We start from the raw sequence: 18,026 nt of genomic DNA, 5'->3' as shown, positions 1-18,026 counted from the left end.
AAAATGTCTACCTATTTCATCATACCTCTGTTTGCGTATCATTCAAAGTAACTGGAACCAATACGACAGAAATAGTTGACAAATCCGTATATTAAAATGTGGCAAATCGATTTTGTTTTGTTAATCTATCAGAGTTTCATGGAAAAAATACACGGCTCTGAATGTTTTATATCAGTATACATAACTAGATCTGATATTTACTTTCTTTATTTATGACTCAATCCTTTATCTTAGTTTGATATCTATCAATTATTCAAAAAGACTAATTCAAAAGATGAATCTACCAAAAACAATTACTTATATGAAAGTCAATATGTCAAACACTATTTGAAGAACTGTTTACCACTATTCAATGAAGTACCTTTAAGAACCAAATCTCTGTTAAACCTCTTGTCTCAAACTGTTACTTTGATTCATTTCGTCTTCTTGCATTTGGATTTTTGGGAAAAGCTATATTTTGCCTCCGTTCATTGATATTTTTTCAAGAAATATTCATGGCACCTTTGTAACTGTTCTCATGGCACTTTTTGCTGTTTTCATATTTTTTAAAGCATCAAAACATCCAGAAATCCAGTGTCATATAACGATATCAACGATTTCAGATAGTTTCAATTTATTCTATGGCTGTTTTCCGAATGACGCTAGATTTTTCTGGCCTTAAAAGTCGAGTGTTGTTGCGTGTTCTTTGAAACAATTTTAAATGAGTCGCCTGGTCTGACCGATATGTTTCTGTCACATTCCTCACAGTCCATTTCAAATATCCTCGACTTTGCATTTTCGAATGATATATCGGTCAGACCAAGCGAGCCATCGAAATTCGTTTCAAAGAACACACAGTTCATATTCCATAGCGAAGAACAGAAAATTCTATGGCTGGAGAAGATCCATAGAATGAATCAAAAATTGTTGAGATCAGTTTATAACACCCGATTTTTTTATGGATATAATAGAATACCGTCTACTATAATAAAAGTTATAATTAGGTATGTCAATTATAGAATATTACTAGAGTTTTTTCCCAATACCAAATCGTTATTTTTAACACTTCGACACGTGTTTCGATCACCAAGTGATCATCTTCATTACTACACCAAAGGTTCCCAACAGTGCATCATGTGTCAATTATAGAACTGGCAAAACCTTCTAAGTATTTGATGGATAATTTTTTTCATCAAGTTCGGCCCTTTTTCATATGAGATAAATTTTCCACAATATTTCAAAATGATGAAACACAATCGATTTGTTTGCATATAAGTCCATTTGAAAATTTAAAATGTGTCAGAAGTTTTTCTCGTAGATTGTCTAGTTTTTTCTCTAGTCTACAACTCCTAGGTGATGGAACCAAAAATGTGAGAACTGTATATATCGCTAGAAATGAATTAAAACTACTGTAAGTACTGGGGTGTGGAAATAATTGAAGGATGTATTTCAATGTATCTAAGAGGAAATCTAATTATACTTATATATCTGTATCATTGATCTAAATTAATGTAGGCCTAGAGTCACAAAAATATGTCAGTTTTCCAACTAGTTTGCGATGTGAATAAATTCGGCAACAGTGTTGATATTTTTGACAAAATAAAGGAATGAATGCAAGTTTTTTCCATGGAGTAGAAAATATGGTAGTTCAAATGAATTTAAACACAAACGACTCCTTTCAACAATTTGTCGATTTGTTCAAGGTATTGGTGAAATGAAATTGTCAAGGATCTTTTCGAATCTCTTGACGATATCTTCGTCAACTTTGCAGGCATCAGTAAATACTTCAGAGGTAGTTGATGTAAAAGGCATATAAACATCCTTGGTTCGACACTTCTGTGGCAAGCAGTTAATTCCATCAAGGTGGAAGAATTTCTTTTCTTGTTCTTTTTACGGATTTCAAAATACAATTTGGGGAAATCAAATCGTATGAAATGGAAGTAGAACGATATGAAACAGGAAACAGTAAGCTTTTTCCATAAGAATCAGAACATGTTGAGAGTTTCAAATTTTGTTCAATTAAACACTGCATTTTCCTGTAAGGCAGAATTATTGCTTTTTGTTATCAATAACTACCTCGCAAATTAATTATTGCATCACCTTTCTCATTACCTGAAAAAATTAGTATGATATTTATATTAAGTTTTATCTTGTGGGTATAAAATCACGGATATCCAAGTTGTCAATTCAATTGTAGGTAATGGAAACAATGATTTTTAGATGGGACATTATCAAAATTGTTAAATGCAGATGAAAGTAAACGCGTTTCTGAAAAAAAGTCAGTTAACTCACTATTTGGTTCCATTATATGATGGTGAAGACAATAACAATAGATATTTCAGATGGGAAACAGACGAAACGGAGTCCAGTGTGCGAACTGCAAGACAAATACAACAACTCTTTGGCGACGAAATAATCAAGGGGAACCAGTATGTAATGCATGTGGACTATACTTCAAATTACACAATGTAAGTACAGATTGTTTCAGAATAGGTTTGATTTCTACTCTCTAATGATATCTGAAGAAAATAGAGATAATTAACACTAGTTGTAAACAACACCAATAATGACAAGTCATATATAGTTCAGGAGATAGTTATATTCCACATAATGGCATCAAAAGGTCTTTGAAACGAATACAAATGTTCGATGATATCTCACGTACACTTTGTTTGATTTGAATTTTGTTTCGATTAAAAAAAAAATGAATTCTGAAAAACTTAACATAATCATGGATTGTATCATTATCATTGCCCTTTTTATCATACCTTTGATGCTTTCGAAATCAATCTGAAATTAAAGACCGAATGAAGTTGTTTTATGTGTTCTTTTTACTGTTCTCCTGTATGTTGTGAGGAATATTACTAACAAGTATTTACGCAGATTTTCTAAATAAGTGAATTGCAAATAAAAGAAATTTTATGTAACGCTAACGAAATTGTGTACACACATCACAAACACAATACACAAGTTTATGGTCTGATAAAACTTTTTTCTTCCAAGAAATTAGTTCTGAATACATAAATACGAATTTTACCCGTCAATATTTGGAACGAATTAATTTTGGTAAATATATGTTTGTTAACACAAAAGGTTATGCAAACTTTTGAGATGTTATGCTCCATTGTATTATTCACGGTTGCTTATTTGAATGTTTTCCAATGTTTAGCTGAAATAACTGTTATTGCTGAACCAATATTCGTAACATAAATTACAGTGATCGTTGTCAAGATAGTCCTCTTCATTGTACCAAAATATTGGAGTTGACTATTTTCCTAAGTTGCCCTTTCTCAAATATAGTGAAGTGTTCCTTAGTTGTCTCTAATATCATCTTACAATAATTGATCAACTACTGATCTCCCGGAAATGACGAATCACTACCTTCAGATCGAGTAATAATCATATGGACTCAAAGGAGACACACCATTGAGAAATTTGAAGCTTTACACGTTTGTATTGTGTTACTGCAAAAATAACAAAGGATTTTGGGAAAAGCTAGGAGGTCTTATTTCTGACTATCAGGAAGTCACAAGAAAAAAGAATTACGATGAAAATGAAACATTCACACATTCATTCAATGTAATACTTAATAACAGAAGTATTAATAAAAGAGGTGTCACCTCAATAAGTTCAGCAGATCAAACAGTGAATCTTATCGGTGGGAGGATAATATTCTTCTTTGCAAAAGTATGTTGATAGTACTATTACTAGTACTGAGGTTATGTCAGGTTACACATGTGATATGGATGTATGTTGTCAAAAGAACAAAGAAAATAGAGAGATACGACATTCAAAAGACGAAACACGTTGGTCAACTTCAACTTCTGATAAATGTTATGCCAGATAGAGTTCTGTCTTTCTGAAGTTTGATTTTAAGGTACCTTTTATTTTTCAGAAAGATTATTTATGACTTCGATGAAGTAATTAATGACTCGTGTGATACATTTGGTGAAACCGAAGCAATTGATTTGATGAAAACACGTTTTTCATACCAGAATGTACTGTCTCTCGTCAGCTGTATCTCTAACCAAATTAGCATCATTAGGTGATGACTACAACTAAATCCTTATAACTTGTTTAGATTTTTATAATCCATAATTGCAGGTAATGGGGTCTAGGGGCTAACCATTACCGAAGTTAATCTATCGTTTAAACAAGGCATGTTAGTATTTAGTTTTACTCATCTTCTTACTTGATTGAAAAAAAGGAACATCAACAAAAGTTTTTTTGGTTAAATATCTCTGTCGTTATCAGTGATTAATAGCACATTCAAATTATTTGAGTAAATAGTTTGCCAAAACAGCAAAAAAGTTGCTCAACTTCTGCTGAAACCTCGAGGACAAGGTTGTTTTAACCTAATCTGAGGTTAAGATAAACCCTACGTTATCGTTGTGCATAAGGAGAAACCGTTAAAACCAATATCAGTTTTTTTTTGTCACAACCATCTACGAACAACCCTTTTCTGTTACTGTGAAGAAACATCTAAGAGTGTACTTGTGATGCAGTGTTTGGAACCTTTGATGTAGTAATGAATATTACTGGAGTTTTATTCCAACACAAAACCAAGTGGTCATCTCCAAGAGGAAGTTTAATGTTCCTCTTGAAGATGATTACTTGGTGATCGAAACACGTGTCGAGGTGTTAAAATAACGGTTTGGTGTTGGGATAAAACTCCAGTAATATTTATTTAAGAGTGTATTCATTGACTCTCATCATAGTTTTGCAAAAATAAATCAACTAGGACTATTAAACCCTTTTATGGTCGATTTCCCACATGAGGGTTGATTTTTTATCGCGATAGAGGGGAATTTAGTGAAAAACAACCCCATTTACAGTTTTCACCTGTTCTCATCTCGTCTCTAAACATTTCTAAATAATAATCACTGGCGTTGGGAGTTTACAATATGATACAGCCTATCTCTACGATAGTAAACGAAATCTTCTTTCGAATAATGATAAATACATAATTTTCCAAACAGGTGTTAGATAACTTTTCAATGAAAAACAGACAAGCCGTCTGTCACTAATCTAAGATAGGCCCGGTATTCATACGATACGGGAGTATCAGATAATTTTCAAAATATCAGGTCATATCCGGGGTTCATATACGCAAAAAGTTATCTTTTTTGATACGAGGCAATAATAATAACAAAAATCTCTTGTAAATACGAGATACACTATCTGTTATACGTACAAGATAATTTTCAACTGTGGAAGATTATCTAGAAAATATATTTATCACTGCAGGTTAACAGGCCGATCAGTATGAAAAAAGAAGGCATCCAGACACGTAAACGAAGACCAAAGAATTCTTCCAGCGTTTCTAGCGCAGGAGCATCGAATCAAGTTAGATTGGGTAAGTTCAGAATCGAGTTTAAAATGATGTTTGTACAGAGTAGGTACTAATTATTGAAGATATTCGAAACTTGATACTATCAAAATATATCTTTTTAGATTATGTCATCTGAATTATTTTAAAAATACAGTGTGTCTCAGTTGAAACCATTTAGATTATTTTTCATGAAAAGTCCTGCAAGAGCTGTAACACAATTTTTTTTAAGAATAAAACACAAGCACTGCAGGAAAATCCTTAAGACTCTCTGAGAGCGGTGCCTGTGCGAAATTAGCGATTCAAGTTGAATTTGAATCGCTGGATATTGAATTCATTTGAAAAAACGTTCTCAGAAAGTTTCTTCTACATAAACGCAGTTCTCCAAATGGAAGAGTTCCCAAACAGTAATGCTCGAGGTGTACTGAGTTGAACCTCAAAACGATGAGCAGCCACAGTCCGTCGCGTATTTCTGGTATGTACCGCTCTTGGTGGAATCAAACGTGCAAAGTCATTTGAACACCTCCCGTGAAAGTATCTACAAAAGAGAGACAAATCTTCAACTTGTTTACAATGTTCCAGACTATCAAGGTTGCAAGTGACGTTCGTGTCTTCAATCAGGTGCATGGATTTTTTTCTGGATAGAACCCAGCAGCTTCAGGGTATGCTTAGAGGCGGAGTTCCATACACGAGACAATATTCCAAGGAACGTCTGATCTGAGCTTTATAAAGCATCAAAAGTTGCAGAGGTGTTTACAGTTTTCTGGTACGAAACAGTGTTCCAAACTTTTGAGAAGCAAGCAATTGCAATGCAAGATAATGAGTGATTTTTTGCTGGTATCTTTTTGGCAACACTGTTTTTGACAAATCACGCGTGAATCGTGTCTTGTGTCATTGTCAAACTTGTTCAGTTTGGTCTACAATTCAACCATGAATCGACATACGAATAAACAACGCCTGCAAATTATTAAATTTTATTATCAAAATTCATATTCGGTGAAGAAAGTGCATCGTGCACTTCTTACAATTTATGGGCAGTTTTTTTGGCCTACTGAGGGAGCTATTCGGAAGTTTGTGACGGAATTTCGAACCCAGTTTACATTATTGGATATTGAATCACAAACACGTATACGTAGACTGAGGACCGAAGAAAATATTGCGGCTATATTCGCCAGTGTTCGTAATGACCGTGAAATGTCGATTCGCCGCTGTTCGCAGCAATTGGGTCTCTGTTACTCCACTACGTGGAAAATTTTGCGAAAGGATTTGGATGTAAAAACTTATAAGATACAGCTGGTGCAAGAATTGAAGCCACATGACCTCCCACATCGTCTAAAATTTGGTGAATGGACGCTGGCAAAGTTGGAGGAAGATCCACATTTTTATCGAAAAATTGTGTTCGGTGACGAGGCTCATTTCTGGTTGAATGGATACGTTAACAAACAAAATTGCCGCATCTGGAGTGAAGATAGCCACAAGCATTGCAAGAGCTACCGATGCATTCTGAAAATGTCACTGTTTGGTGTGGATTATGGGTCGGTGGCATCATCGGGCCGTACTTCTTCAAAGACGACAATGGCCCAAAATGAAAGAATTGGACATGTCTGACATGTGGTTTCAACAAGACGGTGCACAAGCCACACGGCACGCGAAACAATGGCCCAATTAAGAGCCGCCTCTGCCCGTCAATTGGCCGCCTAGATCGTGTGATTTAACGCCCTTGGATTATTTCTTGTGGGATCATGTTAAGACTCATGTCTACAGGGATACACCAGCAACGACTGACGCTCTGGAAGCCAACATTGAAGCATTGGACCTTGCGCATGGGCCATCTAAAGCGGAGCCGCGGACAACATTTGCATGAAATCATCTTCAAACATTAAATTATATTGATTGTTTTATCGATCCCAATAAATATATGTTTTCAAATTTGTTGTGTTGTTTTGAAAATCAAATCCTATACCTCTTAAAAAATCACCCATTACAATCAATAGTTATCAAATTCTTTCGGGTCTGTCTTAAAATATGAATTTTACTCTTGAGAAAAGTATAAACCTACCTGTATTTTTGACAATCGAATATCGTTATTGAAAGAATATGATCAGAATAATGAATAACGTTGAAATATGACCTTCCATCAATTAACAATGTTTCTCAAGGAATATTTTCATTATTCTCAAGAGGTAAATATTATTGAAATCAACAGAATTAAAATTAATTTATAACGTAGAAATATTCGTGAAAAACAAAACCTTGTTTTCCATAGCGAATTGATGCAATTGTTTATCTGACGTGGTTTTCGAATCTCATTAACTTTTCCTATAATGATTTATAATAGTTATTGTCAAAAATGAAGGGACTTTACTCTTGAGCTACATTCACCTCTTTTGACGATCCTTGTATACGACCTGAGAAAATTCAATAACCGAAGGATGCATTTTAGGTTCCAGGTGTATCGAACACATTTTTGATCTGAGATCAATAAAAGGAAAGTTTTCCATATGCTTCTAACTTACTGGGACTGATACTATGTTGCCAAAATTATTGAGTATTGTGTGTTTCTTTGTACTCTTCCTGGATATTCAATTTGCAGATTGAGAAGCGAATTCAATGGTCACTAGTAATTTTTTCGAGATCTAATGAGAAATATAATCTCATTTATGCCTCATAATAAAAAACTATAATAAAAAAAGAAATGAAATGTTATTGGTATCATATTGGTTACTGGTTATTGTTTAAGTTTGAAAATGTCCATATAGGACGAAACTGCAGTAACGTTAGTTACAAATAAAAGTGGTAAAAAACATAGAAATTTTCATTTCTCTTTTCATCATGATCTCCTACCACGTAGTAACGGCTACATCCATCAATTTATTGAAAAAACTATATATGTAAGGATAAACTGAAAAATTTTACTTTCTATTTTTCAGTCCATTCATAATTTTTTGAATGATATTTTTCTATATCGACTAGGTTAGATTTGTTTGATGTTTTTTGAGTGTAAAGCCACCCTACTAATATAATGTTTTTACCCAATGTGGTAACTATTCTAGGAAAAACTCGAAACAAGTGTAGTCTCACTAATAATCCCCTCTGTTAGATTTCAAATACATGAAACCCAAAGCAGTTTGGTATTTCCAGAACCATTATATTTGTGGAAATATGTGGATTCGAGAAACTTGTTACAGAGCTCTCCTAAATTCAGCTTGGATAGTACAAAGCAGGGAAATTTTCCACGATACCCGTCATATTACCAATGAGAAACAATGAGTGATACTTTGCTCCGCAATAAGTTTATTTCATAATATACCTTCGCTGATATTATATTTAGATAAAAACTGAAGTACTGTGTAAATAGACGATGATAAGCCCTGATAAGAGGTGTGCTGTCGTACATCATTCGAAAATACACGTAAACGGCTTTATTGAAAGTAGGCAAATAGCACGGCAATAGTTCAATTTCTGTTCCAATTTTTATTAGGAGTATGACTAAGGTTTACTTTACGAGTTATAAATTTGCTTTGTTCGGTATATCCTGTTTGATTTAGGTTATTGATAGGATGGATTATGTCAAATATTAGGGAAAGAGAACAGTGGATATATGAAAGCTTAATAAAAGTACCACACAGTTTTTGATGAATATTAAAATTAAACAAAGCATATAGAATACGCAGGAGAACGAAAGGGCCTCATATTTTTTGTTTCTTGGAAAGTCGGACTCTGAAAGTCGAAATTTGAACTCGAAATTTTGATTTCTGTCTGAAAATTTCGACTTTCGTTTAAAATTTCTGACTACAGTCTCAAAATTTTTATTTTGAAATCGAAATTTCAACTATGATATCGAAGTTTCTACTTTGAACTGAAAATTTTGAAATTAGCTCAAAATTTCCTAATAAAAATAGATAATATCGTTAGATTCGATCAAAAATCCTTGTTTCGGAAAGTGCTTGCCAAGAAATTGACGCCGGTTCAAAAGTACCTGAAAGTATTTAAATGTGATTTTGCCAACTCATTTTATTTCTATCTACCCTTATTCAATAAAACTTTTCGATTGCCATTTTTTGACACCATCTTAGATTAGTTAGTGTCCGAACATGGTCACCTGTATGCAATATCAGAAGTAACTCATCAAAAGAAGTATAGGTGTAAAAACTTTTCATCTAGAATTGCTTGTAAACCAAAAAAATGATAGAATATACAGTTTTGAAAATCAAAAACCTGAGCCGTGAAGCCGAAAGTAACCGGTATAGTTTTTGAACATCTCATAGTTTCTGAAATATGGAAAGCACAATAAATCATGTTCAGAATGTGTGATGAAAATGGGTACTTTTTAATCATTTAAAAAAAATCAAGATACAAAATTATAAGGGTCAACTCGATATTTTAAATTTGAGATGGAAATTTCGGGTTTTGAGTCCGAAATTTCGAAATTACGTTGAAAATTTAGAATTTTGAGTCGAAATCTCCAAGACACAAAAATGAAAATAATGAAAATATGTGGCCCTTTTGTGCTTCTTTGGCGAAGTAATACAGTGTTTGAAATCCCGTTGAATTTTTTGTAGTTATACATTTCTTTGCAATTTCACATAACCACGATAAAATTTCAAAGAACTGGTTTTTAAAATCATAGATATTAATGGACATTTACACTGATATTAGAAAATGTGTGAAGATATGTAAAAACTACATGTATAATAATAGTAGTACCTTGAATTGAAGGAGTTATATTTTCAGGAGTGATTAATTTTTTGGGAAAGAAAGTTTTTGGCTTTCTACTACTCCATCTGATACAATTTATTACCATTCATTCAAAGTAGAACTCATGTGAATGATATCTGATTCTTATTCCACAACAAATGTTTGAAATACAAACTGAGTAGAGAAAAGTATCTTCTGTATAATTCAGTGTTCATATAGAAGTATTTGTTTCGAAAGAATTATTTTCTTTCGTGTAATTCAATGTTTATATGAAAGTAGCTGTTTCAGGAGGACTTTCTTTCAGTTTGTGTCTGAAAGTTACTTCTTTGCATGATCTACACATTCATGTATAGAGTTTCAAATTGATTACTTCCTTCCTTTCTTTGGAAGATTCTCTCATCCCTTTTTTTGTATCAGATGGAGTAGTAGAAAGCCAAAAACTTTCTTTCCCAAAAAGTAGTATCTTGTTTTATATTTTTTACAATTTTCTAAAATCGAGTAGAAAGGATGGTCGTGACGTCACTAACATTTGAAATGAGCTTGACGACACCATACAATTTTTTCATTATATTATACCGACCCTCTAAGAACAAAACTTTCGTATCATTCAAAATTCAAGCACTTAACCCTCCAAGAATAAATTCCTGGGTGCCTACGACCTTGCTTATTGATAAAAATATTTTCAGCACCTTATATGGGTTACCTCCAAGTTTCGGATGAATTGCCTCAAGACCAGTACCAACCTCCCATGAACATTTATCCAAATTCCAATCAACCAGTCTACAACCAATACACCCCAGCTGCAATCGAACAACTTAGAAATTTGAGGTAAGTTGGTTTGTTGATGTTGTTCAAATGAAGGAAGTTCATGATGAAAACGTAACGCGCTAGGAATCACACGTTAAAGGGTAAGACCTCAGTAATCCTTAGCTCGCACAAGTTTCGACTCCTGAGAGTTGACGTTCGTAGGGGGCGAGAGCTGTTTAACGTGAAAACAGATTTTTTAACAGATCTTGTTACCCTAACAAAATAATTTACGAGAAAGTCTCGTTTCAATCCATTTCAAAACTTTCGTAGTTACGATTATTGTGTATTTTTCTTATGCACCCTATGACAGATTATTCAAAATCTTATGAGGTAGCACCACGGGTACTTGTAAATTAATCAGACTGATTGAAAAATGTGATGACTTCCGTTGATAAAATTTCATTTTAGACTAGAAAGCCAGATGATACATCCATAAACTAGTTTCAATTTTTAATGGAGTAGTTAAGAAGTCACACAACTTTCACTGACAATATATGGAAATGAATCCCTGATTATTAAATATATTTCCTTATCGTAAAATCTAACAAGTAGTTGTTTGTAATTTTTCCATTTCGGTACGTCATTTTTCGATGTCAACGAGTGAATTTTTGTTATGTTATTTTTTATTATAGATACATATTGAAAAAATAATCAGAAAACGACATTAAATGAAAAGAACGATAATCATATTTAAACCTTTATGAATTACCAATTCCGGTCCTGTACCTACACGTATTTTAATTCCTACACGATATACTCTCACCTTTGCAACCTGCTGATGAGTGTGTTGCCTATATTGATCTCGCAGTAAGTAACTATATATATGAAATGTGGATTAATACATGCATGTTCAAATTGAAAGAGATATAATTTTTAGGAGAGATAATTTTTGGGAAAAACTTTGGCTTTTTTCTTCTCTATCTTCAAACAGAAAATGTGGGAAAATTTCGAAATAAGGAAGAAAGAAATTAAGCTACGAATAAACTCTTAACAAAGATGTTTAGATTATGCACAGAAGTTACTTTATGATACAAACTGGAAAAAAGCACTTCCCAAATAACTACTTCAACTTGAACGTTGAATTACACGAATGAAAATATGCGATTGAATAGGTAAAAGTGATTTTTCTATAATTCAATGTTCATTTGAAAGTAGTTGTTTAGAATGTACTTTTCTTTCATGGAATTCGCGGCTTCTTCTGTTTCGTATTCGAAAATAATTTGCATACATACTCACATCTTTACAAATAGTTTATGTTGAACTCAATTGCTTTCTTCTTCATTTAGAGAAGAAATCTAAAAACTTTCTACTCAAAATTTCATACACGATCATGTAAATCAGTTACCTCATCTTTTATTAATATTTATTGAGTTATTACTTTATAACAAATAAATACTGATGTACCCATGAAATTTCACTGAGATAGTTTCTCCCACACGGTTAATATTTATTGTTCCAAAATCAAATGGTCACCAATATATATTTTCAGTGAACCTCCTACCTAGTTAGGGACGATGATGAACCTGTTGTTTGTTGTCCGCTTCAGCCTAGTTCGAGGAATGATACTCTGAAGGAATTCTATTTTCCAATCATTGGAAATCATCGAATTTATGTTGATGATAGGCACTATCTTGCACTGACGAGTGGCCAAACAGCCCGAAACCGGTCTGCAACTGTGTTGCAATAATTGAAAATCTATTACGGCTATTGTACCGCCAACAGCATATGCAGGAATAACTTCAGTGAAGAATCCTGCACTGAACACCTGTCGGATATAATTCAACGCCCTTCGTGGTATTAGCCAGGGGGATAGTTGTTTTCTGATGGGTGTCAGTCCATTAACCTACAATGTAGGGAGTTGAGACTGGCCTGAACGAATTGTTCCTTAAGATGATTTGATTTACAGCCAGTGTTCAAGTATGCCCACTGACTATATGTGAAAAATTTATAAATTTTTGATCTATCTGACATCAATAGTATATTGTACAATAAGTGAGAAAAATACATAATTCTCACGGACGCAGAAGTTTGTTGACACGAGCCGAAGGCGAGTGCCGCAAATGAAGCAAGTGAGAAGTATGTCATTTTCTCACGCATTGTACACTGTACTTTTTCTACGGTCACGTTGTTTTCAACTATTGAAAATTGAAATACATATATAATAATACTTGTATGTCATATATTATATTTTATTTAAAATAGTAATTAACAGTTATATTTGAACAACTTTGTAAAAATAATTCTTGATAGGTTGTTTTGTTTCAACATGTTTTCGATAATTGAAATATTAGCTGCGGTCGAAGTTGAAGTTGATGGGGAAACGTATCTACTGAGCTTCTACAGCATTGTTGTGTTCAGGTTCTAATGGCGTTGGAGGCTGAATGGATTCTACTATACTTTTAGAAATTTTCATTTTTTTGTTAGCTATGGAGTTGTCGATATAAGATTCAGCAACATTGCTGGATTTCCAACCCCCATGGCGTTTTAAAGTTAAAAGATCTGCCCCTGCATTAACTAAAATAGTCGCAGATGACCTTCGGAAACAGTGGCCAGTATATAATTCAGGGTTCGGTAATTGCAAAAATTTCGCTATTTGTGTCGCCATGGTGCCTCATTTATTCATCCCCATAGGCTGTTTCGTACATTTGCTATTTTTGTAATAAAAAAAAAAAACGTGTTCCATTTGTGCATGGTCGAAGCTTCACATATTTTTTGGTAATTTGTTAGAATTCTCCTGTGACTGTGAAATTTCTAGGAGTAATTTCATTAAAAGAGCCGAATTAAGATCTTCCATGTCATCAATTTTTAATTTTCGCAGTTCTCTACAATGGCATGTCCCTGTGAGGCTAATAGCTAAAGCAGCCTGAAAACAAAACCAAACATTACTTTTTCGATAACAATTTAGAAGTTTTCAATTCATACCTTTATCAGCAAATACTTTTCATCAGGTGCATCTTTTGAAAATTGTTGAATTAGTTAATGTTTATGACTGTTTTGGAGCATATTTTTCAGATTTGCGTTTCGAAAATGCACGTAGTTTTACGTATTTTGATATATCAACACAGTTTTTATAATTAAGGTACTCCTCAGCATCGAGTACTGAGACCATAAAGTTGAAGATTTCAATCTGCTTGACAACTCTTCAAAATAAACTAACAAGGCATTTTCGGAACAAGAATTTACCTTGGCTTTCATTTTCCAGTCCATAAAGTTTCTGTAAGCGATTTCATATTTTTCTCTTGATGTGCTTGATAGCAAATCATTGCAAACATCTATTGCTTTCTGAACAATTTCTGGAGATGTATTTTCCAACTCTAAATCTTCGTATTCCATTATATTCAATATTTAATAAATCTGAACTGTTTATACTATAACAATCAACAATAAAACTATTTTCGTTGGGTGAGTTGACAGCAATAATTGAGCAGTGCTTCAGTTTTGTTGTTATGGAAACGCCGACAATGGGCTACTTGGATATTGCACGCGAATCGTCGGCGTAGCGTAGTCAACATAGAGAACGTGTCATATCAATCTGACACGTAACAATTCATGACTGACTTGGGTTATCGTGATAACAGTGATAAATTATTTCTCACTGTAATGGCGGAAATTTCTCACTGCGTTTTTACGAACCGCGCTTTTGTAAGGACTTATAGTCTATCCAAATCCAAGATAGAGTAAAACAAAACAAAACCGAAGCGTGATCACGTGATCGCCCAGTGTCAGATGGAAAGGGCAGCGTTCATTGGTGAATTCGCCTTCTTGGTACGAGTTCGGTACCAGCACAGGGTTGTAATCAGTCGTTTGCGTGTTTGTGTGGCGTGCGTTATAGTAAATTGTTTAAAATTGTTTTCCAAGATGTCCAGTACAGACACTGCTGATGACACTGTGAGCTATCCTCTGAGTCCAGTCAGGAAACGATCCAAAAAAAGACATTTGAGTGTTGAGATGAAAGAAGTGATTTTAAATGTGTTCAAGAAAGAGATGGAAGAAATTGAGACATCGACTGTCGACGAAGTCGTATCGAACGTTTCCGATAAAATTGGAGTGTGTTGCGCTTCGATTTACAATGTTTTACGGGAATATAAACAAAATCATACATTTTCCAAACCGAATACAAATCAGAATCGTCAAACCATTATAAAATCAATAGATGATGCTGATAAAAATGCAATCAGGAGGAAAGTGCATGAGTACTTTTTTAGAAATGAAATACCCACGATAGACAAAGTACTCACAGAAATAAGTGAAGATGTTTTATTGCCAAGTTTTAAGCGGTCAACATTCCATGAAGTATTGAAACATTTGAATTTTGTATGGAAAAAACGAGGGCGCGATGGTTTATTATTGGATAGAGAGCAAATTGTGTTATGGAGGAGAGATTATTTGACCAAAATTAAATATTATAGGGAACAACAGAGAACAATTTATTATATGGATGAAACCTGGGTTAATGCTGGTCATACTACCCCTAAAGTACGGGTCGATGAAACTGTGACCTCATCTAGGAAGGCCTTTCTAGATGGACTATCCACCGGATTAACAAATCCATCAGGTAAATTTATATTTATATTAAGACCTGCCTCAATCTCAATATATAAAAAGATTTGTTTCATTTACTCACATACCTCTTCATAATTTTAGGTAAAGGAAAGCGGCTTATTATTTGTCACATCGGCAATGAGAATGGGTTTGTTGCTGAAGGGCTGTGGTGTTTCGAGTCGAAGAAAACTGGAGATTATCACGAAGAAATGAACGGTGAATCTTTCGAACAGTGGTTTTCCAAAGTTCTACCCTATCTGGAGGATAATGCTGTCATTGTAATGGACAATGCATCTTATCATTCGCGACGGTTAGAGAAGATTCCGACAACGTCTTCAAAGAAGGTTGAAATCCAAAATTGGCTGCGATCAAAGAATATTAGTTTGAAGACTCAATGCTAAGAGTACAGCTACTAAAAATTGTCAAGGAGCGCAAGCTTGAATACCAAAAATATATAGTCGATGAGATGGCAGCAGGCTAAAACAAAATTGTCCTTCGCCTGCCTCCATACCACTGTGAACTCAATCCCATCGAGTTAATATGGGCGGATGTGAAGAATTTTGTAGCTCAGCATAACACCACGTCCAAATTTGCAGATCTCAAACTACTTTTTGATGAGGCTTTGAAAAGAGTCACAGAGGAGAAATGGGAGAAGTGTGTTCGGCATGTGATATCGGAAGTCGAGACAAATATGTGGAAGCTTGATAACATAATAGAGGCACAAATCGAGCCACTGATAATTCAGATTGGTGAGGATGACACTACTGATGAAGAGACAAATTCATCCAGTTGAATAATTTTGATTAATATTCCTTTTGATTTTACATAAAATAAAAATTATCAATAAAGGAATCACTTTTCATATAATGCTTGAGTGCGCTGTGAAAAATCCAATGAAAATCTTTCTATATTACACATACTATCTGCAATTTTTCCGTTAAACTGCAAAACTTGTACATTTCTCTCGTTATTATAAAAAAGTTTTCCTAAGTATGATATAGCATTTGCGATAAACAAGATGTTGGTTCTGAAGACGACCCTGGCCAATTCTTGGGATTTTCAATATCACGTGCGTAGGGCATGTCAATGTTTACATCCACTATATCTTGGATTTGAATTTGCTTTAGAATTTGACATTCCCAATAAATCGAAACTAAAATGCATTGCAGAACAACAATAAAGGTACACTATGAAACATGGAGTAATGAAGTGAATTTCAATTTCAGTGCCATTCAACCAATCATGGTGACCGAAGAAGAACAAGCCAGTGTTATAACCTCAACATCTCAACAGCCAAGATACCGACAAGACACAGTAGAAGATGACGGAAGCAGTAATGCCTCTCCGAACACCTAAGAATTGAAAGATAGTAATATTTCAAAATTATTCCAAGTTCAAACACAGGAGTAGGTATATCATTTTGAGTGGATTATACCAAATGAAGATTTGACCCTGAAAACTTTATGTACACTGTGTTTGAATAATTCTTAGGAGAAAAGTGAAAAGACTTGTTTTGCCTATCTAGTGCCAAAATTGTTTGAACCATTACCTATTAGCTATGGATACCTAGTCATTTCAATGACAATCATCAAATTGAATTCTTTGCGAACAAGTTATTCACATTTCAGTAAAATGTCATGACATTTTTTCAAAATTTTCAAAGCCTATTATGTCATGAATACCCACTAGGTAATAACACTAAAGATGTTTAAGTACCTACGTGGCAATAGCTTTTTCAGAGATTTTTGTTATAATATGGTGGTGCAATTATCTATACTTGGTTCATTAGTTACCAGTTTTTTCAAAATAGCTTTTTTTGTTGAAAATGTACACAAGATGAGTAGTATTTCAACAAAAACCTCTGGAAATTGTCGAATTCGTTAATTTTATTACTATTTATTGTAAGCATATTTACTATAACGTTTCAATAGGTAACTGAAATCATTAATTCAAATTGACAAATTTGATTTGCTCTTGAAACTAAAATCTTGCCAGAAATTTTGTATTTGTTCAACCTATTGAAAATATTTTAAGTTTGCCCCAGTATGAGGATATCTGTGATAGTAGCAAATATGATATGACGATATAGGAGTCCCAATTGCTTCATTATTTATTTTAAGTTGCGTGTTTTTATTTACCTGGCAAATGTACTTTACTTATGAATGGCTTTTCATCAAATGAAAATCAATAGATTGTTTTGTGTTATGTAATAAAAGACTAAAATAGATGGCTTTTTATAAATATAGAATTTAGAGAGTGAAAATAAAAGATTGTGATTCGTGTTATGGAAAATAATAATACCTACCACAATAATATTACTCCAAATTTTATTGATAAATTTTTATTTTCAAACTGAAATTTTATTATTTGTCAATTCCATGAGTGGTTTTATCTACTGCGGATGACTCGATTGGTATTGCTCGAAAAAAAGCTATAGTTAGAAAAAATCGATATTTATCTGAGAAAATATTTAGGTCAAGTGATATTAATAAAAAATATTTCCTGGATACTCTCCGTTGAGTGCTTCGACATGAGAAAAACATCTATTCTCAAATCAAATTGAATTTATTATCCGAGTAAACAGAAATTTCAACAATAAAGTACATTTGTTTGAAAGTACAGTCACTGAAAACCCGATTTTTTCTTACTGTTTTTTTTGGTAAATAACCTT

At 33.5% G+C, this 18,026-nt stretch overlaps 1 protein-coding gene across 4 annotated transcripts in view; it reads left to right on the top strand.

The window, feature by feature from the left end:
- Window positions 1-17,582, top strand: part of LOC111503281 (uncharacterized) — a 66,538-nt gene extending 48,956 nt beyond the window's left edge. For all 4 annotated transcript variants that reach the window (XM_074184371.1, XM_074184370.1, XM_074184372.1 and 1 more), the window contains exons 4-7: window positions 2,322-2,447; window positions 5,227-5,335; window positions 10,693-10,834; window positions 16,582-17,582. In XM_074184371.1, coding sequence (XP_074040472.1) covers window positions 2,322-2,447; window positions 5,227-5,335; window positions 10,693-10,834; window positions 16,582-16,711 — 507 coding nt within the window. In that variant the 3' untranslated portion in view covers window positions 16,712-17,582. The remainder of the gene's footprint in view (window positions 1-2,321; window positions 2,448-5,226; window positions 5,336-10,692; window positions 10,835-16,581) is intronic.
- The last annotated feature ends 444 nt before the right edge of the window (window positions 17,583-18,026 follow it).

This window comes from Leptinotarsa decemlineata, unplaced genomic scaffold (assembly GCF_025532065.1).
Source record: "Leptinotarsa decemlineata unplaced genomic scaffold, Ldec_3_MD MMD2_tig00026354_RagTag_RagTag, whole genome shotgun sequence".
NCBI lineage: Eukaryota > Metazoa > Arthropoda > Insecta > Coleoptera > Chrysomelidae > Leptinotarsa > Leptinotarsa decemlineata.
This window is presented reverse-complemented; position numbering and strand designations above follow the sequence as displayed.